This window comes from Phymastichus coffea, unplaced genomic scaffold, assembly GCF_024137745.1.
Source record: "Phymastichus coffea isolate CEN01 unplaced genomic scaffold, Cenicafe_Pcof_1.1 PCOF00068, whole genome shotgun sequence".
Classification (NCBI taxonomy): domain Eukaryota; kingdom Metazoa; phylum Arthropoda; class Insecta; order Hymenoptera; family Eulophidae; genus Phymastichus; species Phymastichus coffea.
In genome coordinates, this window is record NW_026706879.1 from 287,438 (window position 1) to 313,937 (window position 26,500).

A 26,500-nucleotide genomic window follows, 5' to 3' on the forward strand; every position below is an offset into this window, starting at 1 on the left:
AGAATTATTGAAAATATAAAACACATGATCAAAATTTTTTAATTGCATTATCGTTCATATTCACAAGTACAAAATGAAGTAGGAAATAAATATCTGTCGTACAATGTAATCGGGAACTAGAGTCCTCAGTCCCCCATTGTAACTATAATGCTCTTGTTGGCAATTATAGTACACGTATATTTACGTGTAGATCGTGTGTATGTATGATATTTATATGATCATGAAGTCGACGAAATAGAACATTTTGATCGTTTAGTCAGATTTAAAAAATGCCTCAGCGTTCAACATTTTTTTTTGTTTATTTATGTATATCATATGATTCAGTGACTAAGAAGTCGTATGTAAAGCCGACTTGAATTATCTTCAAAACCGTCACTATTTTCTAATTTAGTTTCATAAATTTCACAATAAATGCTTTGTATTTGGTGAACATCAATAAGTAAAATAGCGAATACATCTAAAACTTGATCCAATATGATAGAATATTAGAGAGTGAATCTCTTATAAATATTGGATTAAGAGTTTCCTACGAGACTCGCAACTGATACTGTTTTATCCGATGGTTTCAAACTGTATAATACAATAAGCACATAGATATCACTATTATAAAATGCAATGAGTTTTCTACTTTGAAAAAACATGGTTACGCTTAGATGATGGTTATTTTAATTAACAAACTTCTTTTTTTATGAAACAACTATACTCATATATTTTTTTATACAAGTGTGTACAACAATATTATTAAGAAAAGAAAAACACGATAACTGTAAATCAGTAGTCAATCGTACGATATCTTCGCATTTGCGTATATGAGGCCAGATAAATATCGACTGAGAATATGTCGCTCGCAAAAGTTCTTTTATCAAAATGTCAAATTTCTTTTTACGCTATAAAACTTACGTATGCAAACAACGCACTTTGTAGATCTGATACAATCACAACAATTTGTGTAAAAGTCTTTCTGAAACAATAGGGCAAATATTCGGGCGTAAAATGCGATACAATATACATCAGTTAATGATTCGAAAATAATTCAATTATTATCTTTGATTAAAAAATTTCATTGATCTTGAGTACCTCATATTTTCAATATCAAAAATTGAAAATAGTAGAACAATTCATAACGTGCATAAATAGCATTATTTCATTAATATAGAAAACAAGTTTTTGGCGTTACGTAACGATAGATTGAAAAACAAAATTCAAATAAAATTAATAATAATGATAAGTATCCATAAATATTTTAATCGTCAAAGTTAATAATTGTTATCGAACAATTTTAGTTCCACTGGCGCCTAAAATCACGATATTACAGCGATAACGTCCGATAGCTAATAGCAGTCTTTTCAAGAAAGGCCATACTTAACGATCTAACGCTAAACGCAATAAGTTGACTCACGAAGATATCATTATTATTACCGTTTATTTCCTCTATCACTTATCGTTATAGAAGTAATGTACAATTCGCTTTAATCATTTTGACGTAAATACCTCCTAAGGAGGAAATTTATAATTTTTTTCACTCACTTTTTTCATCTTTCTACATTTATCCTTTTTCTTTATTTCATATAAGAATGCAAAACACGAAAGTTTTCAACTCGATGTTACATTCTAAGTATATAACTGATGCAGTCCCCTAAGAAATAATTTTTGGAGCTTCGCACCGAGTAAAACTCGTCATTACAGCGCACGAAATACAATATTGCAAAGGTTTTCATCGCGACAAAGGCGGTAATCATTGTTATTTATTTTCTTATATAATTAACCGTACTTTGTGTATCGTTTTGTTTGTTCACGCAAGACTTCTTTTCTCAACACGGATCGCGGTGTACAAGATCAAAGTAAGCAACGGGGAAAAAAACCACGTTACTGCGCTTACTTATACACAAAGGTGCAGTCTTTCAGCAATCTATCATTTTCTTCTTTTAATGTTTGCTAAAATACTTTCACCGATCCTTCGCTCGATAGACAATAATCGTACGGGTATATGCATGCCTTGCACTTTTAGATGCGCAAATAATTGTTATAGGCTATAAATCTTAGTATTGTCTATTTTCTCTTAATTTTTTTTATTACGCAGAGAACTCGAGAGTGCACACGCGTGATTTTCAATACTTTTGTCAACTAAAAAGATAATGTCATTTGTCACGCGTATATTCGTATATATTTCTTATGTTTTTTTTAATTCATTAATTCGACGACGCTAAACTACAGTTTTACATCTCACATTAAAAAACAATTCGTTAAAATATTTCAAAATTTCAACAACTTGAAAATACTGATACAATAATTGACAGATTTTCCCTAACAAACGTATTAGTACTGTTTGGTTAGAAAAAAAGTAAGAAAGAAGACAAGTTTGATTCGTCAAAAAAGTCGACATTCAATGCACTAATGAAAACCACAAAATGCATGTACACTCGCAGGAATAGACGTGACAGTGAAGTCAATCATGTATAGCCCTGTTTCAATGCTGAAAAAAAATATATCGGCGCATCGTCATTATAAATAATCTCGTCTTCGTCTGGCACAGCCACAAGAGCAATCGATACACCAATTAATAAATAACTACATAAGCTCTGCTCGCGCAGCTACAAGATCCCTTTTCTTTTTTCAGTTTTTTTGTCAATTCAATCTCGCGGCGCTCCATCGATCCGCTCTACTTTTGTTCTTCACTTGGATAGCTTGCTAATGACTCGGATCAAGGCACCGTTCTCGTCTTTTAGCCTCTGGTTCTCACACTTGAGTGTTTCCAACATCTGCAAGAAAAAAATACCGACAAATCAGAGCTCGCCCTTTTTATTATTAGCTCTTACATACTCGTGGAGTAATAGCGTTGTATTTTTTTTCCAAACGTTTGTTTGTTTGTTTGTTTTTTCACTCAATGCAGAAACTAATTGTTTAAATATATATATATTAAGGACACCAAAGTGATTATGAAGTGAAATGTTGGAATGGAATTGCATGTTTTCAAAACTTCAATTTTCTATTAATACTTCAATTAACTACGGTTAAAAAAAATAAAATTTACACCAAATCACAAATTCGTTAGTTGTTAATAAAGATAATAAAATAAACAAAAAGGAATTGAGCATCAGTCGACACCTAACTATAATAATAAAATAGTAAAAAAATTATAAAATGACGTTTCGAAAAAGTGCAATATTGGAACCGAATGAACCGTGTGCATGTACGAATACACAAACGAAATGTTGGATGTAAATGAAATGTATTAATGCTGAAAACAAATGAAAAAAAAAAATAGTCAAGGTTACTGCTGACAATGCTGTGTTTTCAGTGAATTAATGCAAACTCGGAAAGGCGTGTCCTTCGCGCAACAACAAGCGCACAAACGAAAGGACCTTCGCAGGCTTTATATTTACAAGAAACACACGCTGTAGAAAAGAAAGAAACAAAGTGTATAAGTATTTCATAGTTTCATGCTGTTTTAGAACTGTCGACTTGCTATAAATAAACACAAAGAACAAAAAAATGGAAAACAGTGGTTAGTCGCTGCATTCTGCACTGCTTTTGGCTAAAAACTGTAGAGCTGTGGATGAACTAAAAGAGTTTTCAATTTTTGATAGCTGATCTCTCGTAACTTTTTGAAATAAACAATTAGCCATTCATGCTTATTCTTTCTTCTATTACAGTGTGCAAAAGTTTTTCTAAACAATTATTATTCCATGCAGCTTTGTTTTATTACATAAATACACATGTTACAGTTGTTGAATCATATGAGCTTTCCTTTTATGAAACGAATGTGCACAGATATATGATGCGAAGAAAGAAAGTTTAATGCGGCACAACTCTATTCCGGAATAAGACACCTAATAGAAATCTATATCTATAATATACTAGTTTACTATCGAGATATACCCACACTGAACATGATGAAAAAAAGAAACGTATGATACAAATTTTCAGTGATTTTGACAGTAAATCTTTAGGGACGATCGAAATTAAAAAAACTGAAAAAACTGTGAGACTAACTAAAAGTCGAAATCGAACAGTTTTTTTTCTTTATGCAAATAAAGAAGCTTAGTGGCGTGAGACGGTGAGTATAGCAGAAAAATATTTAAACAAACTGAACAAAAGAAGTAATGTTTTTTAATGGCAGACAAATAGAACGTAAGTAGACAAGAAAAAACAAGAAAAAGAGTAAACAAAAAGGATACTAATATAAATAAAAACGATAAGAAGAAACGGATGATTGTACGATAAAGTACAATGTACAAAGATTTTTGTTAAACGCAGACAATATGCTTGCCGTTATCATTCATTTTTTGGTTGATCCTTTACCTATTTAGAAGTATTGGTGAGTTTGGATACCACGCGGGTAAGTGCCCGATTTTCGGCTTTCAATCTCTCATTTTCAGCTTTGAGCTTTTGCAATTGCTGGAAACAATTAAACGATTAGCCCATAGCCCCAATTTTTCTTTTCTTGCAGCTCAACGCTTTGTGCTAATACAGCACTAATGTACATTTGTCGCAGATGGTTTTCACAAAACGTGTGAAGCGGTAAAACGATATCATGATAAATCTATCAATGCGTCGTTTCCTTCAGTGAAAAGAAAAACATTTATTTTTATAAATCATTCGAAGCTATCAAAATTATTTCAAGTACGTTCTCAATAAGACACATTTCGTAATAATGACAGAAAAATATAGACCCTCCGAAAATGAGTCAGAGTAAAAAAAAGGTGTCTCTACGTCACGCGACATGACTAATATCGACAAGTATATAAAGAAAGATAGATGTGTTCGAAAAATAAAAAAAAAGTAAAAAACACATTCAAGCTATAAAATCGGTTAAACAGAAAATTTAAAATGGAGAATAGCCAATTGAGAGAAAAAAAGTAGATTCGGCAAAAGAGACATTTTCAAGCGATGCACCAAAGCTTCATTTTCAATTGATTTCTCTCTTAAAAAATTGTGAATTTAAAATTAGAAATAACAAGCGTCGAGATATCCGTTAATCTCATGTTGCGTCACTCAACCGTAAAGTCGTGATATTCAGATAAAAAACGTTGCCACGTGCAATCTACGAGGGTCAAGAGAGAAAGAAAAAAATAAACTTGATTTTCGAAGCGTTATTATATTGCGAGAGTATTGATCATTTCAGTAGAATTATATATCAACTTTATATCAGGATAACTTAGAGTAAGATTAGTTTTGTTCAATTCATTTTATCGATGTTTGGTCCAAAAAGAAAAAAAAATTATAAAAAAAGCCAAAGATGTTAATGTTGTGCGACGTGAATGATGTACATAGTCAATTACATGAACTATTTCCTATGAACCGACTCGGCTTGTTACCCAGTTTTATCATCAACGTGATATAGAATATATCACATAAATACACTGTTTAGAAAAGTTTGCCCGTAAAAAACCAAAATCAAGTAAACTTGGATTTGACAAACGACAAGCGTCAAACATTGCTTAATATTTCTATTTTGCAAGGAGTTATTACGAAAAATAGCTCAAGTCTAATTAATTTTGGCTGAGCACCGGTAAGAGAACGGTATGTACTGCAAATAAAGTCTCGGGGGAAAAAGTCCACTCAACTGGCGAAATTACCTTGAGTTCTTCCTCCATCTCAGAGAGCTTCCTTTCCATAGCTCTGCGCTCGCGTTTCTCAACTTCGGACAGTGATGCTTTACTTTGGGCCGCTTGCGCCTTATCCAGCAGGCTTTGGGTTTCCTTGAGCTGCTCGTCCGACTTGCGCAGCTGTTCGCGTAACCGTTCGTTTTCAATCTGCGACTCCTCGTACAATTTCTTATAATCCAGTTCACCGTTCTCCGTTGTCGTGTTAATGCTGCTGCTTTTCGTCCGACTGCTCGGTGTCTCGGAACTCAACGACGACACCGAACCCAGTCTGCTCGAACGACCCGAACGCTCGTGTCCGCTCTGTGCATGAAAAAAATTTCATTGACATTTTTAAGAAGTGCAATATAGCTTTAGTCAGATATTCGAACCTGTGTATCATATTTTCACATGTTATTCTTTCAATTTTAGGAAAAATTCAATATTAATAGCAAAAATAAAGGAATAAAATATATTTAAGGAGGATGCCATTTTTAAGACGAATAATCAAAGAACGTTGCACCCGTGATCGCTGTTTTATACAACGAACATTCATATATTTTCGACTTTTAAAAAATTCACGAATCCTTAGAAGTCGAATAAATACACTAACGCTCGACGCGTTAAACGTTCGATATTGTTTACACTGTGATATACTTAAACGAAGGCGTTGGACTTGAGCACGCTCATGGAAAATGTAATGGCAAATGATATTCAGATTATTTTCAATAAGAAATCGGAAAATTGGTCGAATTCTGACTTTGGAAACTAGCAAATATATCAGAACCTACTTAAGCGAATGCTGCTCGCTTGCGCTCCAAATGCCAGCGAGACAGCCGTGAAAGTAGCGAGCAAAATTATCCGTGACACGCAGCTTGCAAATAACAGTTATTTATCGAAACAATAACTCCGACGTACGCCTCGGTCTCTCTGTCCAGAAGCATTAAAGAGAGACGTGGAATGCAGAATGAGAGAACGAGAGAAAGAGAGAGAGAGAGAGAGAGAGAGAGAAAGCGACGCTGCGGAGACGCAACGTTTATCGAAATACGACACTTCGCGGCCTGCTTCTCTTCGCTTTGGCAACTCACTTACCCCGCAACTGTCTCGTTGCAGATTCTCGAAAAATTGAATAACAATCGCCGCGTTTGAAATTTCTTAACGACCCACTGAGACGTGAGCTTTATTGTCGGACGCCGATCAAACTAAAAATAAGATTTACGATGCCGCCTTCATTCTCAATGTCGCACCTTAAATTTCACACGTCAGATTTGTAGCGCGAAGCTTGCGGCTGAGGCTTGCATTCGTAGCTTCCCATCCAAGATGAAAGCGACCTCGACGCGCGTTGCTTCGGCCAGCAGTGCAGTGCAGCGAAAGCAATAAGCGAGCGTTGATCGTACCCCGAAAATAATCCCAATAACTGAAATCATATATGACCGCGAACGATATCTAAACATAGCGAGGATCAGCGCTCATTGGAAAAGCAAAAAATAAATGCACGAGGGTGGATATGTTCTAAAAATACGATCGAATGACACATCTGTCGAGAGTGCAACGGATCCGATTATAAGATGGAACGAACTTTAATAACGAAATTACCGTTGGCTCAATTCGTCAAGTGAAAAATGCTGAAAGTATCCCGACAAAAATTTAAGTAAACATTCGCCAAATCGATTTTACACTTTGGAAATGACGTAGCAATCAACGCGAAATGTCAGTGCCAAGTTCTGTTGTCACAATTTTCTACTCAAGATTCATTCGTTCGTTAACACCCAAAGGCGATCTCGGTGTCAACAGTTGCGCGTTATTATTACGAGAGGACGATTTTCATTGCTAGCGTCGCACCTACGGAGCGTCGCGGAAGCAAACCGAGTCCGTACGGAGGCAATTGATAAGAAAGCCGTGCCGAGAGGTCGGCAATGCGAATAGAAGAATCTTACGACGTATCCCTCGGAACCAGCGAGGCTTTGCAGACTGGAGCTCCTGGAGCCAAAGTTACTCTCCAGCTTCGGCTTGACCTTATCATTGAAACTGCCACCACGATGCACAGACGTACTGGACGGCCGACTGCCCAGGGCATTTAAATATCCGTAACTCGTGGACGGGCTCGCCAGATTCAACGAACCGATACTCGACGGTAACGTCAAGGCTCCGTAGCCCGAGGAAGTGCCCCCGTAAGTCGTGTACGGGTTCTGATAACTGCTCAAATTGCCCGCCGAGCTCGAGTACGCATTTTTGTAACTGGGCGTCGACTTGTAGGACGGCGAGGACGGGTAACTGCTGGAACTGCCCAGCAGGCTCGAGTAACTGGTCGGGCTCGAGCTGTTGAACAGGCCGGTGATGCTCCGTGGGCGATTTCGGAAAATCGAATTGCCGCTTGCCGAGGCTTGGGCTCGCAAGCCAGCCGCGGTGGTCGGCTTTGGCTGCGTTCTCTTGCGGTAGCTCGACATTGCGCCGTGCCTCGGATCACCGAGGACCAGTCGCGACAACGCGGAGGACACGCGCGCGCACGGACGCGCGCTGGCTGTTGCTCGCCTGACAGCGAGCGTTCGACTGACTCCGCCGACCGCGACAGACGCGGAGGCTCGCTGTGCTGTCGGTGGCGGGTCTATTTGTGGATCCCCCGAACGAGCGTTGTGATTTCAAGGCGCGACGGAGATGCTCTAGAGAGGGAGAAAGAGAGAGAGAGAGAGAGTTTGCGAGCGTTGCTTCGTGCGTGCGTGCGCGCGAGACTCTTGCGAGCCCTTTTCAACTTTATTGGCGCTGATTGGATGCTGCTTGCGAATTATCGACGCGCTCTCTCGGCGATTTTCATTCGTCCGGATTGCGGTTACTCGCCGATTTCCCTTTTCGCTCGCTTAGCCAACGGAAATGCCGTTAATTTCACCGCGGACGTCGCTTCGTTGTCTGTGTTTTTTTATCGTTCGTCGAGAAACGCCGATTCCTCCCGAGCCGAGTCTTCGCTACGCTCGTCCGTTTGGCTACTTTTAGTGCCCCTTTTCCGAGAAGCGCGAAGGAGCAAAATTTCCCATTGTGCCAACAAAATCTATGACTTCGACCTGCGCATTACTATTCCCAAACGTTTATTTCTGCACTCGAGCATCGGTTGTTATCCCATGGAAAGTTACGCTCGCAGGTGACCCGTCGACGCCTTTTTTTAGAAACGAGTGAACTTGACAATCGACCAGTGATAAACGTTGACGTTTTCGCGAAACGCAATATGCGAGATACTCAACACGACGACTAGTCAATTTTCACCCAACGATTCTTCATATTATATATTTACATTAGCCACAACTCGTTAGCACTCGTGTCAGTTTGGCGACTCGTCGTTATTATCGTTTTCTCGCATTCGATGATTTACCGCGCGGCTTAAGAAATAATTGGCAAGCCGAAAAATCGTCGGCGAGCTTTTGCCTCGCTGCGATGAGCTTGAACCCGCGTACGCTTCTTGGTTTTAAGCTCAACGTTGTAAGTTGTCGGCGGTTAGTCGGATGTACATCTGCGAATGAACAATCGCGAAGCCGATAAGAGCTTGAATCGAGCGGCGCGAGCATGTCGATCGCTCGGACGCACCTGCGATGAATTGGCGCGACTCGTCAAGGTTTCGCGCGTCGACTATTCCGAGATTGCCAAGTACGTCAAAGGTGTTTCGAGATTCGCGAATCGTACGACGCTCGTCATTGGCGCGATATTCCGAAGCTACAAAACTGCGACAATTAGTCAGGGAAGAGCTCGAGGCACGCGAGCACTCGTCGGAGCTCGATACCTTACGACGACGCTTGTCAGTGGCAGGCCGCGCTTAAAGATAGCCAGCGCGCGCCCGTCAACGAACTGTATCGGGATGCGCCGCATGCGAGCGTGCGGTTGGATCAGTGAGGGAGCTCTTTTTCCAAACAAAAACACGGCCGACAGGCGGAAGGGCTATTTTCAAGTGTTTGCGCGACTTCGCGCCTGCGGCACCACACCACACTCTACTTTCTTTTTCTTTATTTTCTCGCTCTTCTCTTTTCATTTGCCGTCGAACGATAAACCATTGCAGCCGTGGGCGCACCCCCAGCTGACGAGATACTCCCGGAAAAAGGACGAAAATAAATTTTTTTTCGCTCTGGCAGACGAGAAACCCGCCAACCCTGATTACCCACAGTCACTTTTCAATGCTTCGATCGCGCGTTCGCGCCGAGTTCGCTGCGAGTGATACAAACGCGTTCCCCTTGACCCACAGCACGAACAACCATTCGATTTCAACGGCGAAACGATCGATTATAGATGCTACGTGCGTCTAGGCGCACAAGCCCGTGTCGCCTGATTTTAGCCAATTTGTTTCGCGCCGCGTTCGACTAATTTAACAAGCGCCGAGTGATCGAAACGCTCGTCGCGCGTCAAACTCAATCGGAGACGCCGTATTTTCGTAATTCACTCGGATCTGCCCTTCTTTCTTATGTTTACCTGTGCTACATTTTGCGGCCTTGTCTCTTTCTTTTCTTCTCTCTCTTTTAAAATTTGACCGACGCCGAGCTCTTGCGTCGCGTCTTCGATTTCTTTCGATCCACAATTCCTTTCATGGAATACGGATGCTCGACCATAAATTCAAATCCAAGCGTAAAAATAAAGAAATAATGCATCGAATGAGAAGTCTAGCATGAAATATTATTTCTCGTTTTCCTTGTAAACTTTTCGAAAATAGATTCCTCATCAGTTTCAAAAATACCGCGTCTGTTTGTTGTTCCTATTCCGAAACGAAAGTAAATACAATTACTACAAGACCAGGCGACTCGTCCTCCTGATCGCACATCAAAATTGACGAAGGGTCACGGTCCAATGGTGTTGTCGTTGCGATATCACGCGTCAAAAGATCATCCGCGACACGAACCCCGTTATTCGGGCCACGCGGGCTCGATCTGATTCGTCCAATACCAACGCGCAGATTTTTCTGGGTGCAATCGATCGCGAAGCAAGTCGCGCGAGCGAACGCTAATTGACGCCGAGTTCCGCGTGGACGCGTCTCGTTTAACTTTTCTCCCGCGCCAGGTCTGTCGCCTCTTTTCTACGCCTCTAAAGACAGACGATGACTTCTGCGACTGATTTTGCAACGCTACAAGTCGCAGCTTAATATGCCACCATTTATCGAAAATATTTATGGACTCTCTCTGTCTCTTTCGTTGAATGAATCATAAGCTCGGCGAAGTGGGCGGTTCTATTATTTTGGTCAAGTCATCTTTATACACTGAAGCTTTGGCAAGTCCAATGTTAAGTGAATCTGCACATTTTGAGGTAATTCTATCGACTAATTAATTTTTAGAGATAAAGATTTCTAATTGGATTTTGAGATTATTACAACTATATAAATGCTCTGAAATTAAGGGTAGTTTTTTTAAAGAAACGAATAAACGGCAACACTATAGACATCGCTACTTGTACCGAAAACCTTCCAAAGAATATAATAATTTTAAGGAACGATGTTGATAAACCGCCGACTCATTTTAGTCCAAGCATATTGCCAATGATGTGCTGTTTTAAAAACAATCATTCTTTCGACGTCGTACTTAACGAAAGCTTATACCCTTGTAACATCCCTTACGTATATCTCGTCAAAGTCACATCGCACTGTGGCTACATTGCTTAACCAAGCAAGCGCACGCTGATGTTCAAATATATCGCAATCGATACTAAAAAGCTCCCCGAAAATACCCACGCGTTCGAATAAACCCTCCCCCCTCCCAGCCCCACAAAGGAAAGTTCATTAATCAAGCGCTCGCTCCCGGCGCGCGCCTTCACGACAAGTATAATTTTTCGCGAAAACCGCCGCCCCGCTCGCGAGCGCCGCGGGCAAGCAGACTTCGAGTACGGAGTTAGCGCGCGTATGAAAACGGCGTTGCCGCGAGGCTATTTTCGCGCTGCGGCTAAATCCGTGAAGAGCCGTTAACCGTTCAAATACGCTGCCTTTTGCGAGACACGCGAGCGCGGAAAAATCACGCGAGACGCGCGCGCGCGCGCGCGACTCACGAATATTTTCGAACAAGTGGGTTTCCAGGTCGAAACACTGAGAACTGCTCTTTCTCACGTCGGACGAGGCTTTACTATTTTTTTTTTGTTTTTACAACTGTCCAGGTTCGGAATGAGGGTGCTTTCGCAGCAATCGTGAAAATCAAAATTACGCGATGACTCGATGGATCTCGCTGAGACACGCTGATCGAGGAAAATTAACAGACCGCGTCACAGTTCGATCAAGCGTTCATCTTTTTCTCCCCTTAGCCTTCCTAAAAATAACGGATATCTCCTGCGGCAAATCTCAGCCAACGGTCGGTGCGTTAGCGCATCGAGAGGAGACACCGCGTCTCGCTGTGACAGGTGTCCACGCCCAAAAACTCGACTATGTAACAACTCCTTCCACGAGTGACGAAAGTGTTGCGACAAAATAACCAGTGAACATATTTACTTATTCTCTCTTTGTCAAAAACAATGGATCACACGGCGAGTAATTATATTATCAGCTTGTCCGAATAAATCGTACACACTTCTACGCTGAAATATCAATTAGCGACTAACCTCATTGTGATTCATATTGTTGTCATCGACATCTCCACCCGACGTTGCATCTTGTTTATCCGGATCGATCTCCTGCAAATACAACGAGAGCAAAGAAAAAAGCATTAGAGACCTTTTTCCGTCGAGGTCAGAATAAAATTGGAGTCATATAACTACGGTCCATGCGTATTAATAGTTCTTTCTCGTGTGTGTTTACATCTGACGTCAAATGCACAGCCCACGCGGGGATCATGTGCGGCTCTTGTATTCGGGAAGGATTAACCGAAACGCGCGTGATGTATATCCGGTTTGCTTTCTCAACGGGATTTGCTTGGATATGCAATCGAGAGGCTTTGATTCAAGGCTACTGTGTGTTTGGCACTGATATCTGTTTAGGCGTTCAGTATTCAAATACCAATCGAATGTCGATGAATTTTCACGCTTGCAGTCCACAAAATTGTACACGACATTTGTAGACTTTCAAAGCCGCGAATATTAAACAAAGAATTACATTTTGGCATAATTTCAATTAATTTTTTGTTATAAATAAAACTCCATGTATAGCCTCGTAAAGGAATAACCCTTTTAGAAGTTCCTACTTGTGTAATCTCGTATATCTTCTACTTCCTCTATCAAACAAGAAAGCATTCAATACTTCTAAGAAGCTTTTTCAGATCAGAGCTTTTAGCGCGTGAGTTTCAAAGACAAACAATCTCTTTTAATGTACAGTCTACCCTGAACTTGTTATCTTGGCTATTCGTAATAAATCCATCGACTATGCACGCTCCGTCGGAAATAACTTAGGCAAAACACAATTTAAGGAAAATTGGCGATCGGTCAGAGCCGAGCAATATATATACTAACATCCATGTCGACATGAACGACTCCGGTAGACCTTCGTTTGGGTCTCCGTCTCCTCTGGATGACCGCCTGGGTGGCCTGAGCGTTACGGCTGTCATTCTCTTTGTCTTGCTCTGAAAAAAATAAACGGAAAGCTTAATTAGACTTTATTTTCAGTTAATGCGGTTGCGTCACAAAAGAAAGGCCAATAAATCCAAAATTATTCACCGTTGCCTTTATAGACCATTGACTCGTTTGCGATCGTTATTATTAGTGCGAGATTTTTTTTAATTATGGGCGCACCGCCAAGTTGTATTTCGATTCAAGTTCTCGTTGAAGAGGTGGCTTTGTGATATCGTTTTTTTTTTCTTAGAATTTTGCCAAGTTATATGAGCTACGATCTCTGGCGTTTAAACCCGATATATGAAAGTCCGAGGTCGCGCGCGGGGCGTATTGCAATTGAAAAATTGTTGCGTCGCACGGCCTTGGTGAAATAATAAGCGAAAGATTAAATAAATATGCCAAGCCGCGATCGTTTTTAGACTCAACATTATAAATCAGTGAAGTTTGTTGTTGTAAATCGGTCGTGTATTGGTCAATCTCGGGAGCGTTTGCTCGATGCTATTGAACTTGACCTACCGATATATATTCGGTTTCGAAACTTGTTTACAAACATAGGTTTCGATGTCGGGATGTAAATTTAAATTGTTAAATTTCCCATCGACTCTTGAAAATGCCGTGATGAATTAGAAAATTGACGAAAATGTAATTTCTTTTTGCGAAACGGTCGCTGTCCAGAACATTGTCCAGAAAAATATCAAACCAATGAAATTACCTTTATCCTCAGGCGGCTTAAGCGGCCGCCTGAGCGGCAGAGTGACAGTGGTATCGGCATTGCTCGTGACATTGGTCGTGGCAGTGGTGTTGGTATCTACGGGTGCTGAGCTTGGCCGTGGCTGCGAAACCGTGCCAGCCGATGGCCTCCGTATGTACGCCGTGGTGGTATCAGTGGTAGCGCCAGTCGTCCCCGAAGTTCTGTTGTTCGCGTCCTCTAACTGGAACTGTTAACGACAACACATGGTTTTTGGCTCGTGTTGGTCCCCTCATTATGGGAACAATAACATCAACTTTTCTATTCGGAGGCTTTTGACGTGACTGCTGGGAAATGAATCATCGAGTTGCATGCTGAGATTGAATATAGTGAAGGACTGTGTATGTGTGGATGTACTAATGGAAAGTGCAAGTGTTGGATCATCATAGTGGTACAAAAACTGGCCCATAAAGCTACGGTAAAGCGTGTGTATCTACAGCGGCTATTAATCTCAGTATGCAACGTTGCACAAAAAGCAACCGGTTTCATTATTAACACGTTCTGCTTTGGAGATTTCCCAGTAGCAACAGCCATTGATTCAATTTTTGGCATTTTAATCGAGGCAAACAAATAAATAAAACAGCCTTTTGGTTTTTTTTTCTGTTGACACTGTCAGAAGCAGTTTTATTATTCTCTTCGTGACATAAAACTGTAAAGTAATAATATATGTGTGTATGCATATATTTACAGTGTATTTAAAAGAAGAAAAAACAACATTGCGGGTATAGCGGCACATATATCATAAGAAAAATATAATAAATCGCCATAAAGCACATACATACATAATTTCAAAAAAGTTGTTAAAGGACTAGCATGCCCAGTAAGTATATCATGCACTTACATATTTAAAACAAATTTATATATATCCCCCTCATTTCTATTGCTACAAAATCTGTACAAAATTTATGCATAGCTTAAATGTGTGTGTTTGGAAAAACTAGTATAAAAAATAAGAACGTACCTTGTTTGATCTGTGTAACAATAATTTTTGTGCAAAAATAAGTACTGCGTATTCAGTATTTACATGTGGAAGTGTTTGTATATCTCAAACGACTACACTTATATATAATAGTTAGAGAAAAAACTTTGCACAACCAACTTTTCCTAGTCTTAGTTGGCATGGACATGAGTAATAAAAAAAGTATTAAAAAATAAAAAAGAAGTTGTTAGCAACTCTATTATTAAATTTCTACGATATTATAAAAATATATTAAAATTTTTTCCGATGCTTAGTTAAATACCAGAAAAACTTAAATATTTGAAAACGTCATCGTTAATATATTTTAAATTATTAAAAAAATAATTAGTTGTAAGATTCTCGAAAAAAAATACGTGTATATAAATAATGTTCGTAGCTCAACGTATTCATATAAAATACAAATACAAAAAAATACTTTCGTCTGAAAAAATACTGAGTCACAGCGTTTTCACTTTTCTCATATCCAAACTCCGTCAATTAGAAGTGCAATCTACTGAGATCTACGAAAAAAATACCAGATTTGTCATCAACGGCGATGCACAGCGCAAAGTGTTAAAATGTGCATGCCTCCGTTTGAATGTAACCAAAATAAAGAAGAAAAAGTAAAGTAAATAAATAAAAGATATGTGGCAAGTGCTACTTGTGATAATCCCAGCCGAAAAAACTCAACATCCATGCACACCAGCCGCCGCTGTCATTATCATCATGATCATCATCATGGTCACCGACCTTGCTGCCGCTGTCGACCTTAAGTCGCCAGGATGGTCGCCGTTCCGGTTGATTAGACTCGCTGGTTGCCTCGCTCACAGCTAAAGCTGATTGTTTGCTATCAGTGGTGGTCACCGTAGTTGGCGTTGCCGTCGTTATCGTCGCCGTGATTGATGCCGTTGTCGTCGTTATCCCCGTGCCGGTGCTGCAAGCTGCTGCTGCTGTCGTTACCGACTACAACAGCAGGTTCGACACACACGGTTTCGTTCACGTTATTTGTTCAAGCATTCGTTTTAAAACGTTAATTTACGGTATGCGCTTTGGATTTAGATGAATGTGGTGAATATCCGTTATATTTCCAACGTAGAAATATCACAGATGTGTTGCGAGCGTTAGTCACAGCGTGAGAATGAGATACGCAACCAAAAATAGAGAAAAGTGCAATCGCAATCCGTCACCTTTGCGTTGCTTTATTGATTGTCACTTGAGCAAATGTCAACAAACGAAATTATCTCTCTACGAATAAACTGAAACGATACTGAAAAGACAAGAGCACGGAAGCTTACTGAAAAGCACATGCGCGGAGAAAGAATGAGAACGAATTTCGTGAATCATAGGACATTCGTGAGTAATATCGTTTAATCGCGGTCGAGAACGATCGAACCTTTTGTATGAGTAAAAAAACAAAAGAAGAAGATGAAAAGTTGATTTTCAATGTTACTGGTGAAAACTATCAACAGCAAACTAATGTAACTGATGAACTCGGCAATTGACTCTAACATTCCGTTAACTGAATTCATCCCGTGAAATTAATAAAATAAAGAACAATAGACGTTTCTAGAGACACTGATATATTTCATGACGTGCTATATTTGAAATTGTACTTCTAGCTCGTGAAAGGCAGTTGTGTTTATCGCATTGCTGCTTCGCCACTCGAAGCAACTCATAAAGAGGAGATTACGTCGTACCTGAGTAACAGTTGGTGTAGCAGCGCTGCTAGTAGTAGTAAAAGTGGCGGTGGCGACGTCGTTGTTCTGCTGTTGTTTCTTCTTGACGAGTTGCTCGGCGCTCTTGATTTCATCGAGGGTGACACCCTGAGTCGAACGCCTGGTCTCGCGAACGCGTTTCGCGTGAGCTTTGCGCTGCGTCTCACTCTCCTCGTCCCGAACAGGTGGCACGAACGATCTAAATAAAATCGCATATTTCATTTTCATTTTCTCGATTGAGTATTTCTCGAGATTATTGGCTTTGATGATTTCTAGGAGTGCTCTGAAAGCAGCTTTGATAGCACAGCTAAAAGTCATCAGTAGATTGAATAAAGATAATTTCGTTGGTATTAAGCAAATATTTTACAAATGCAAAGAACACTGGTTTTACCCTTTACGATGCACATAACTGTCAAAAAATTAATATTACGTTTGATACTTCGATAGTTTGTACTGGCATTACTTTGTATGCATGTGCTCGATTAGTGTAATAATACGATGGCTGAAGCTATACGGTTTATATAAGACTTTTACACCAATATCTTATAATGTAGTATATTTGTGTATAATATATGAGTATATGAAAATTACGATAAATAGGACAAGACGACATTTATATAAATACATAATGAAAAAAAAAGTATAACTAAGCATAAGCTGTGGAAAATTGAGACAAACCATCGAAATTTCAATGACTTAGACTTACAACAAAAAAAAAAGACAAACTCCCGACTTCAAAAATTGAAGTTAGGTGTATTTTCATTAGTTCGTGTAACAATATTTATCGAATATGTCTGCTTTATAGGGAGTAGTTTCAAAAAAATATCAAAATTTACAAAATGCATCTGATTTATTTTTTCAGATTTTTCATTTGTTAGAATAACGAAAATTACATGTACTCAACTTAACTCCCATAAAACATATTAGTAATATTAACATGATAAAATCACTGTTAAATTTATCCAAATATCCATCGTTGCCATCTGACTCAACAGGTTGCTCAGATTCGTGTGACCTGTAATTATCAGTCAACGAAAATCCAAGCGCGCTCAAGATTTAAAGCCAAAAAATTGAGGGAAAACAAGCACTACTTATGATGTTTGTTCGACGTATAATAATAAAAACTACAATGGAAAAATTAGTTAAAAGTATGATACGTTTCCAAAGTATAGATACGTTCTAATGCAATGCATAGCACATACTGGAAAATATTAATTTTTCCACTACAGTTTTAATGATTAAAGCCATATGAGAATCACTACGCAAATATTGAAGTTGACAAAATAAGAACAAAAATGTTTCACTCTTTTTTTAAAAAAAAAGCACAATTTTTATCATCATGCTGCTGCAAACTGAAAAATAAAACTGAAAAGTCATAGAAAAATAAAACTGAAAAGTCATAGAAAAATAAAACTGATAAGACTTGAAATGCAAAATCTTCACACGCTGGCAAAATACACAGTTGGAAATGAATATTTCTAAGCAAATCAATGAGGAAAATTCAAGTTCAATGAGACTCATAACTATTGGGCTTGAAATATTAAAAAAATTAAATCGAAAACAATTATAATTATGAGTTCAACGTTGATTTCTTTCCAACTATGTGAGTCTTCAGAGACGAGCGACGAGAGTACGCACTTGAAGAAATTTTTGAAGATATTTCCTGGACTGAGTTTGCTTCCACCAGGCGTGGTAGGAGTCGCAGGTGCTGTCATCGAATTATTATTTGACGGAGTAGTTACTGTTGGCGACGCTTGAGCCGAAGTCGATATGCTACTCGATTATATTGCATGAGTATAATATTCTAAATACCTTTGTTTCGATACCTCCTCATTTCATTTTTCATGACCAAATTCAATTTTCATAATTAAAGATCTATAAAAATCTATTTTCTACAAAAACTATCTAATTTCGTTATATGCTTACAAACGCATCGAAACATTGAATTTAAAAGACTATTTCTATTCAATTATAACGAAAATATGTGCTAGTATATTACACACTTTGAAAGTATATCTTTTCTAAGTACATTTATGGCATTAAATGAATTTGATATAAATTCAATATATCACGTTTGTGCTTCATAATTAGACCAAGAAATTCGTTTTATAAAATGTTATAAATTTGTCTCATACAATATCGCGTTAATTATTAGAAACTAAACGCCACATACAAAATCATGCATATAGTGTTTACATACCTGCGAATTTGGTTGGTAGGTAGCGGACTTGTGACGCTGGACGTGAGATTTGTGGATACCGGAATAGTTGGTAACGATTTGTTCGTCGGCGAGTGCGCACTATTTGCCTGAGGTGTGCCCGACAAGTCCAGATTCAATTGTATTGCCTCCAAGTTAAGCATTATCTCTTTTTTCCTGGAAAATATTGCATGATTCATTTAGACAGTTTTTTTATCGGAATACTTTTATGAAAGTTGATAGTAACAGTTTCATGAGCAGATAATGATTATGCCAGACACACATAAATAACAGAAATTTTATCCCATTTTTTCATAGTTGACTATGTTATTACTGTTTTATTCTTTCTGACTTTATTAAAGAGATAAAGAAAATAATGGTGATAGATACGGCTGGAATATGTGAAACCGATTGCATAAACAAATTACATGACACTTCCCAAATGCCTTTAGCATGACTAATCATTTTTACAGTTACTTTATTTAACTATAATTTTAATAGTTGTTTCATGCAACTTATCAAATGAAGATTTATCGCTTAAATAAGTTAGTTTATGATCAACCATATGTGCGTAACCTTAAAGTTTTTACCGCATACTAATCGAGTCACGCAGTGATGATTTATTAGTAAACCAAGAAAGCTATAGGTGCCACGAAACACGCATATGTGACTTATTCTAACAGATTCAAACAAAATAGACGGTATGTAACCCATTCAGTTTATAAATACTTCAAAACATTTTTTACAAAATCAACATGCAAAAACCTTCAACTCCAACATTGAAAATCAAAATACAATAGTAGCAAAAATAATTTGCTTCCAAGTATTAACGCTTAGACCGTAACATATCATAATATGTGATGTAGAAGTACTGAGATTTGCCAATAGACATAAATGCAATGAAAATGAAATATTGATTTTGATAAAAATTAAGAAAAAAAAATGTCCTGCTAGGTAGCGCGTACCTCTGAGTATCGCGCAGGGATGCAGATCGAGCGGTGGCAACGTTGTTATGGGTGGGAGTGGCTGGATTGCAGCGATGGAGAGTAGGACAAGATGCTGCCTTGATACGAGCTCTCAGTGCCAGGTACTGCTCATAGAACCTGTGCAACATGCATCCGTGCCGTGCATTTCTTTCTCATTTTTTACACGTAAACTAAAGTGCCAGATTTTCATACTTTTCTCTTTTTCCATCCCGTAAAATATTTAAAAAAGAGAATGATATATACACTCGATAATGTTCGGTGTAAACGACCGTAAGTTGAAAAAAAAACATAGTTTCAATTCAGATAAAAACTTCCTTCAAACAAGATATCAAACAATACAATAAATGCTTTTAAACTAAGAAAAAAAAAACTACAAACCATAAAGACGCTCTGAATTAAATAGCGCTTGTACAACTACTCTGTCAATTAAAGGACTCTTGTTTTTAAAGTGCAAATGATTATCAATGAAAATTAATAATTGTAATGAACTATTAATGTGTCTCGTGCATAACGATTACTTGAAGCAAAATCGCAACAACAACAACAAATCAAACGTCAAGAGTCATTTCAAAGCTCCAAAGCTTTCATTCAATATTACTGGACAGCAAACTCTGTCAATAGTACTTACTTTTCGTCTGTTTTGAAGCTGTGAGTTCTTCGGAGAACTACTTCAGGCTCTTCTGGTACTTTTACTGGCGATGGTGATGTTTTTATTACGGGCTTTTCGCGTTCTTCGATTTCTAAAATAAAATTATATGTAAATTAATTTTTATGCGCATATATTAATGTGAGATTTAATAACAAAACAACGTACTAGTAGGTGCAGAATTGGCAGCTTCTGATTCAATACCTCGATTCCTGAATGAACCGGATCGTCGCCACGATGGTACAGAACCGTCTTCATTGTTTTCAGTCTGTTGTTTGGGTGGTGTCGTGGGTGCCTGATTAGGAACTTTGTTCGCATCCGGCGACGGCAGAGGGCTATGTGTGGCGGTTTCTTCACGGTTCACCCTGTTCTTCTTTTCTGTAATTTCGACAGTACTGACTTAGTGTCTACACTAACGAAAATATTACGAGTTATTCAAAATCAAATTTATGACATTGATCATGGGCAAATAAAATAAATAAACAATACGTATGGACGATATAGCAGCATGTAGTGGTGGAAAATAAATAAAAAACGATAATTTAATATCCAGATGCAGAAGTAAAAAGATACTGGTATTTCTCTTTCGAGAAGGAACGTTACGAATGGTTAATAGTTAGTACATTAATCGAAGTATCTTTATTAATTGTATCTGAATATTTTACCCATGACAATGCAACAGATGAGGTCTTTTTTCATGTTGGATGACAATATATATTTTTGTTGTACCATGGTATTACATGTACAAGTGTCAAACGAGGCGAGAAAATTAAGTACAGTCAACAACAAAAATTTCTAATCGCAACGCAAAGTGATAATCAGATATAAATATAAAATGGAATTATTAGCGACAGAAAGTGTGAATAATAAGAAAAAAATTATTTGGTAAAATGATCATATCCTTTCCCCTCAGTACGAGGGAGTGCAATTTCTTCTTTAAACTCACCGTCGTCGGTAAGGCAAGACGAGTTGTTTGAGCGATTCGATATATTCGATTGCTCGGAGCACGTGGATGTTTGTGTATCTGAGCTAGTCTCAGATTCACTCTCACCCTCACTAGCCTCCTCCGAATCGACTCCCTCTTCTATATCCACGCAGCATAGTTTAAGAGTAATTACGATAAGAAAATAGTTTTATAGTAAAACATTGTTAGTACAACTTTGATAATGGAGGAATGTGTTCAGATTGGAAATTTTTATGTTTATGAATTCTTCTTTGTTACCATCATGAAAAGCTGTTGCAATAACGGCGCATTTAAATTTACAAACTAGATTAATTTTTTTGGAATCATAAAATTAACTTTAAATATACAATATTCTCACCATTTAATGTTTGACTATATTCATATAACTTGCATCTTATAATACTTTCGATTATAAACAGAAAATGCAATAGAGAAGCATTTTGCAACCGTTTTAAAAGCCTTAACTAGAATAGCCGAAGACGCGTTAAGTGACAACGTCAACTTACCAACGTCACTATTTGTTCCAACACTCGACTCCTCTTTATCGGATTGTATTTCCAATTCGACTTTCTTAACTTTGTTGGGCGTCTCCTCTTCAAATGTTTCCATTCCTTCTTGATCAATAACTAAATTCTCTTTATTTGTTGATACACTGTAACAATATGTTGTAAGTGAAAAAACATTCAATGACTTTTGTAAATCAAACGTAATAAGTAATTACCGTTTCTTTGGTATCGCTGGTTGCTTGTTAATAATTTGTGGATAATCCTTTTGTTTTTTCTTGAGTTCGTTCAAATCCTCGAGAATGTCAGGATCTGCTACGTCAAATACATTCTGGCCCTGTTTTATATGAAAAAAAAAAACGACAGTGTTAACCACTTCCAATGATCATGTTTCGTATAAAAACTCACAGCATAATTTTTAATATCCATATCACAGTAATTCTCAACAAGAAGCTTGCAAGCTTGGATTTCGCCCCAATGCGCCGCACCGTGCAGAGGTGTCCAGCCATCGTAATCTCGCGCATTGACGTCGCACCTCGCTTGTAATAAAATCCTGCAAATGTTTTCAATAGTAGTAAAATTTTTTTTCACAGTTCTATTTGACTAAAGATGCGCTTACTTCATGACTTCGAGGTAACCCTTAGCAGCAGCAACGTGAAGTGCAGTGGCACCCGAGCGTGGATGCAAAACATCCTTACCCGGGGCACCAGCTTTCCATGCCTTCGCGTCGTTTAACATCAGCCTTTCTTCTTCGCTTCTCGCTTGATGGCAGTCTATACCTACATCGAAAGGGCAATCGCCATGTTAGTCAGTTCAAGAAGAACGAAGATATTTTTATTATTTTTGTTGAAAAATTATTATCGTGCGTATGAATCGTTCTTTGCTCGTGAAAGAACAGGCATTGACATCTATCGATGACAAACTGTTACAACAGTCTTATCTCTAGTGCAAATTTAAGAGAAAACAACAAACGAATGCAGATCATACTGGTCACATGGGGCCTTCATTACTCAAAGAGTCAAATCTAATAAAAATTCAGGCAGCAATAATCGAACCATCAATTAATCCGATTTTAATATTCGCACTCAGGAATAACCAAACTAAAAGTGCATTTTATTTAGAACAAAACATCATCATTTATCTGTAAAACTTGCGCCTTATAATCAATCTCTCTAGCTCCAATTAAACGTTAAAGCACGTGCGCAATCACCGTCGTCGTCGCGTGCGATTGCACAATGAGACTGGATTCGATTAAAAAAGAAAAAAAGCAGCAACGCATCGATTGGGAAAGTAAAGCAAGTATGCTACACTTGCCTGCCTTGTTGATGTGCTCGCGTAGCATGTCCTCCATCTCGTCGCTCTCGGTGATATCGAGGGCCAATTCTCCATCGTTGTTCACCGCTGCTAAATCGCAACCCTGCTCTATCAGGTACCTACATTGAAAGAAAACGTTGTTAATTATCTCATTTTAAACAATCCTACTACATTTTGATGTAATTTACGAAAATATTCTGTCGTCATATAATACACTCGAACGGAGTATAAAAAATTCAGCTGCTCGTGGCATAAGAGTGACAGATACTCGTTTACTTGTCGAGTACTTTCGTCATTCGTTGCACACGACAATAAGTTGCAGTGAGTGACTCTAGTCTCGTTCATTTTTAGGCGTTTCAAACATCCGTTCGACACAATTGTGCTTCGCGGAAAATAAGAGCGTGCGGCCGGCGGATGGAAACTTGACTCGGCAAAAATGACGATTATATACTTAAAGTTGAGGGTGCCTTGCATTATTTTACGACGAAAGGAAAGGGACAAGTAAAAAATCGCCGTTAATTAGAATAGTACTTTAAGTGATGACAATATTGATCCAATTAATCGTTGCAAACCACATCAATTGTGAGAATGTGGGCGTTACGCTAATCTTCTTAAAGTACAATCGACGTTACTCTTACAATTGAAAGATTCAATTTCGTTTGGAATCTAAATCAACATAAAGTGGCACTGTATAAACAGAAACAAACATTTGATTATTTTACAGCAATTTTCCCGTTATAACAATCAATCAAACAAATTCTAGATTACAATGTTCCCGCATGCACCAACTGCAAACCGTAGAGCACACACGGGAGAGCCAAACCCATCGTTAAAGCCTATATTTATAGAGAACCGTCGTAAAACTTAAAACGCTCGACTGCTTCAGACAATGGGTCCCGTATATATGTGTTTGCATTCATTGCGCAAGTTACATATATGTATACATACGACGTTACAAATATATTACTAACTTTGCGATTGAGATGAAGCCACATGATGCGGTGGCGTGTAAAGGTGTCCAACCTTCATTGTCGCCGCGGTTTATGTCCGCTCCTTGCTCCACCAGAAACTCCACCATGTCCAAGTCGTCGTCGATGCAGGCCTAACCGTATGACAAGACAATTGGTTTAGACATTAACGATTTATGTACGCTACAGCGTGAATATATTATTTTTTCATTCGTTCTATTTTTTCAAACGTTTGTATTTTTAAGCAAGCGATATTTTTAAAAGTGCAACCAACATAAGAAATATGAAAGATTTGAAGAAACATTCGGCTCAAATGGATTCTATCTATATTAATCTAAATTTTGATGACGCAGGTTTTTATAGTATATTATTTTTCAAATTAATAATAAACGCACAAAAAAAATGCATTTATTTCATCGCCAATCTTATCATCATAGTCAATGAATACCGCATTAGAACTATGAAGGATTATTCATTATCTTATTATTGCAAGTGTATTATCATCAATGATAAGGGTTATAATCAATGACAGCACAGCTTTACACATAATGTTCTTTCTTTTTTTTAACAAAAGAAAACTTGCTTCGTTCGGTGCAATCATACAAAAAATAAAGTCAAATAACCTTGTGACTATTCACTGTCAAATATCATGCTATGACGTTTTTCGAGAAAGTGGTTATCTATTATCAGAATTAACTGGAATATACAGTGTGTGTTTGCTTTACGCACAATTCAACGTAAACGAAAAATCGAATTAAATCTTAATTATAACGAATTAGGCATGTATATTGTTAAATGCTTACTGACTGATAAGAGAAAAACACGGCGTGTATTGCGTTCTTTCCAAGGAGATATTAAAAAGAAAAAAAACGCGAAAATTAGTCATCACCGATAAGAAACAACATAGTGCATAATTATAAAATTATCCGACTTGCCACAGCTGAATATTTACGATTTGACCTTTTGCCTTGAGATCACGATATTATTTATTTCCGAAAATACTTATGACAGTGGCGAGCGATCCACTATTTTCGCGGTTTGAAAAATGGCATCGTCGGTTTCCTTCAACAACGTTATATCCGGTGCTTGTGCTTTGACAACAAAAGCACCGAGTGATAAATGATTTCGCTTTTATTGCAGACGGATTCTCAGTAGAGAACAAATATGATTATTCGACGAATAATAGCAGAAAAAACATGCGCCTCATTCAAAAATGTTATTGTTGCATCGTAACACGCGGAAAAACAAAATGTCGTGTGCATCCGAAATTATTAAAAATATCATCGGCGACTCATATTATTGTGGAAAGAGCGCAGCGTGTCGTTTTGAAATAAGACTCGATGTTCGGGGCTTTGTCTATTTAAGCACAACAAAAAGCTATGGCACGATGATCGCAATGAACGATGGTGTTACAAAAGCCAGCCGCACGCATTAATTGCCGTCGGTCGTTCGGCAAAAGTGCGACTTGAGCCAATAAAGCACAAACAATGGAAGGAAAAAACAAGTTCGCTTCCTCGCTGAAATACGGGCATCCTGTGAGTACAACAGTGACGCAACAGCGCGGAGCTGACCGTTTTTGCGGGAATAACTCTCAATTATAAAATTATCGGTTATCAAGGCAGAGAGTAGGGGAACAGTGGCAGTACAACTCGTATACGCATATTCGAGTCCAGCCAAAAAAACTATCGCGTTTTCGCCTCTCTTGCCTGAGAGAAACTATAAATAAACTCATGCACGCTGCGCGTATACACACGAGCGCTTGGCTTGAACGCTTCGCGTACGCGATGCGCGTATACGGCTCTATAGACATTTCTCGTGAGATTCACGAGAATCCCGATTTCTTCCAGTCGCCTCCAGCGCGAAGGTGTATCATTGATTTATGCTAAGCGGATTCGAGGGATCGTTACGCGTCGATTGCCAGTGCGCCTTTGACAATATGTCGAGAGGCTTTGTTTTGCCAGTTGGCGGCTATTTTCGAGTGACTATATTACTCTCATTTTTTTGTCTTTACGCAAAGCGCTCGAGTTTCGTTTGTTATTGTCGAGAGAAGTTTTTTCACTCTTGAGATGCTAATTTTTAAAGATCTCCACGAAAACTCGGAGTACTTATCTAAAGTAGATATATTTGCACAACGAGCAAAAGAGAGAAAGAGACAGACGGACAGAGACATAATATTGCACGCGTATACTGTCAACCAAAATTACTCGAGCGAAAAACGAGAGCAAACGGCAACAAGAGCTTTTCCCAAGTGTCCCAACACTACCAAAAGTAGGCAAAGGGAAAACAGTCCCCATCGCCGTCAATCTGTCGAATTTCAATATTTAATTGATCGTTCGTCATCTCCCACGCTCCGTTTCATCTACATCTCCAAAAAGCGAGGCTTTATTTCCGCCTTTCTGATTCATCCAGTGGTGGCGCACACGACACT

General features: G+C 38.5%; 1 protein-coding gene across 3 annotated transcripts in view; it reads right to left on the reverse strand.

Annotated features, from left to right (window-relative positions):
• Positions 1 to 48: 48 nt before the first annotated feature.
• Positions 49 to 26,500, reverse strand: part of LOC131667562 (protein phosphatase 1 regulatory subunit 12C) — a 30,663-nt gene continuing 4,211 nt past the window's right edge. The window contains exons 3-22 of one of the 3 annotated variants that reach the window (XM_058941049.1): positions 24,076 to 24,206; positions 23,105 to 23,223; positions 22,410 to 22,569; positions 22,199 to 22,343; positions 22,009 to 22,127; positions 21,794 to 21,939; positions 21,270 to 21,407; positions 20,492 to 20,701; positions 20,306 to 20,417; positions 19,657 to 19,794; positions 18,695 to 18,868; positions 18,133 to 18,267; positions 16,477 to 16,693; positions 15,530 to 15,742; positions 13,786 to 14,011; positions 12,975 to 13,084; positions 12,132 to 12,203; positions 5,580 to 5,909; positions 4,303 to 4,398; positions 49 to 2,759 (exon numbers count right to left, since the gene is read on the reverse strand). In XM_058941049.1, the coding sequence (XP_058797032.1) occupies positions 4,303 to 4,398; positions 5,580 to 5,909; positions 12,132 to 12,203; positions 12,975 to 13,084; positions 13,786 to 14,011; positions 15,530 to 15,742; positions 16,477 to 16,693; positions 18,133 to 18,267; positions 18,695 to 18,868; positions 19,657 to 19,794; positions 20,306 to 20,417; positions 20,492 to 20,701; positions 21,270 to 21,407; positions 21,794 to 21,939; positions 22,009 to 22,127; positions 22,199 to 22,343; positions 22,410 to 22,569; positions 23,105 to 23,223; positions 24,076 to 24,206 (2,991 nt within the window). In that variant the 3' untranslated portion in view covers positions 49 to 2,759. The remainder of the gene's footprint in view (positions 2,760 to 4,302; positions 4,399 to 5,579; positions 5,910 to 12,131; positions 12,204 to 12,974; positions 13,085 to 13,785; positions 14,012 to 15,529; positions 15,743 to 16,476; positions 16,694 to 18,132; positions 18,268 to 18,694; positions 18,869 to 19,656; positions 19,795 to 20,305; positions 20,418 to 20,491; positions 20,702 to 21,269; positions 21,408 to 21,793; positions 21,940 to 22,008; positions 22,128 to 22,198; positions 22,344 to 22,409; positions 22,570 to 23,104; positions 23,224 to 24,075; positions 24,207 to 26,500) is intronic. The other 2 variants (XM_058941051.1, XM_058941050.1) reach the window with 2 other exon arrangements.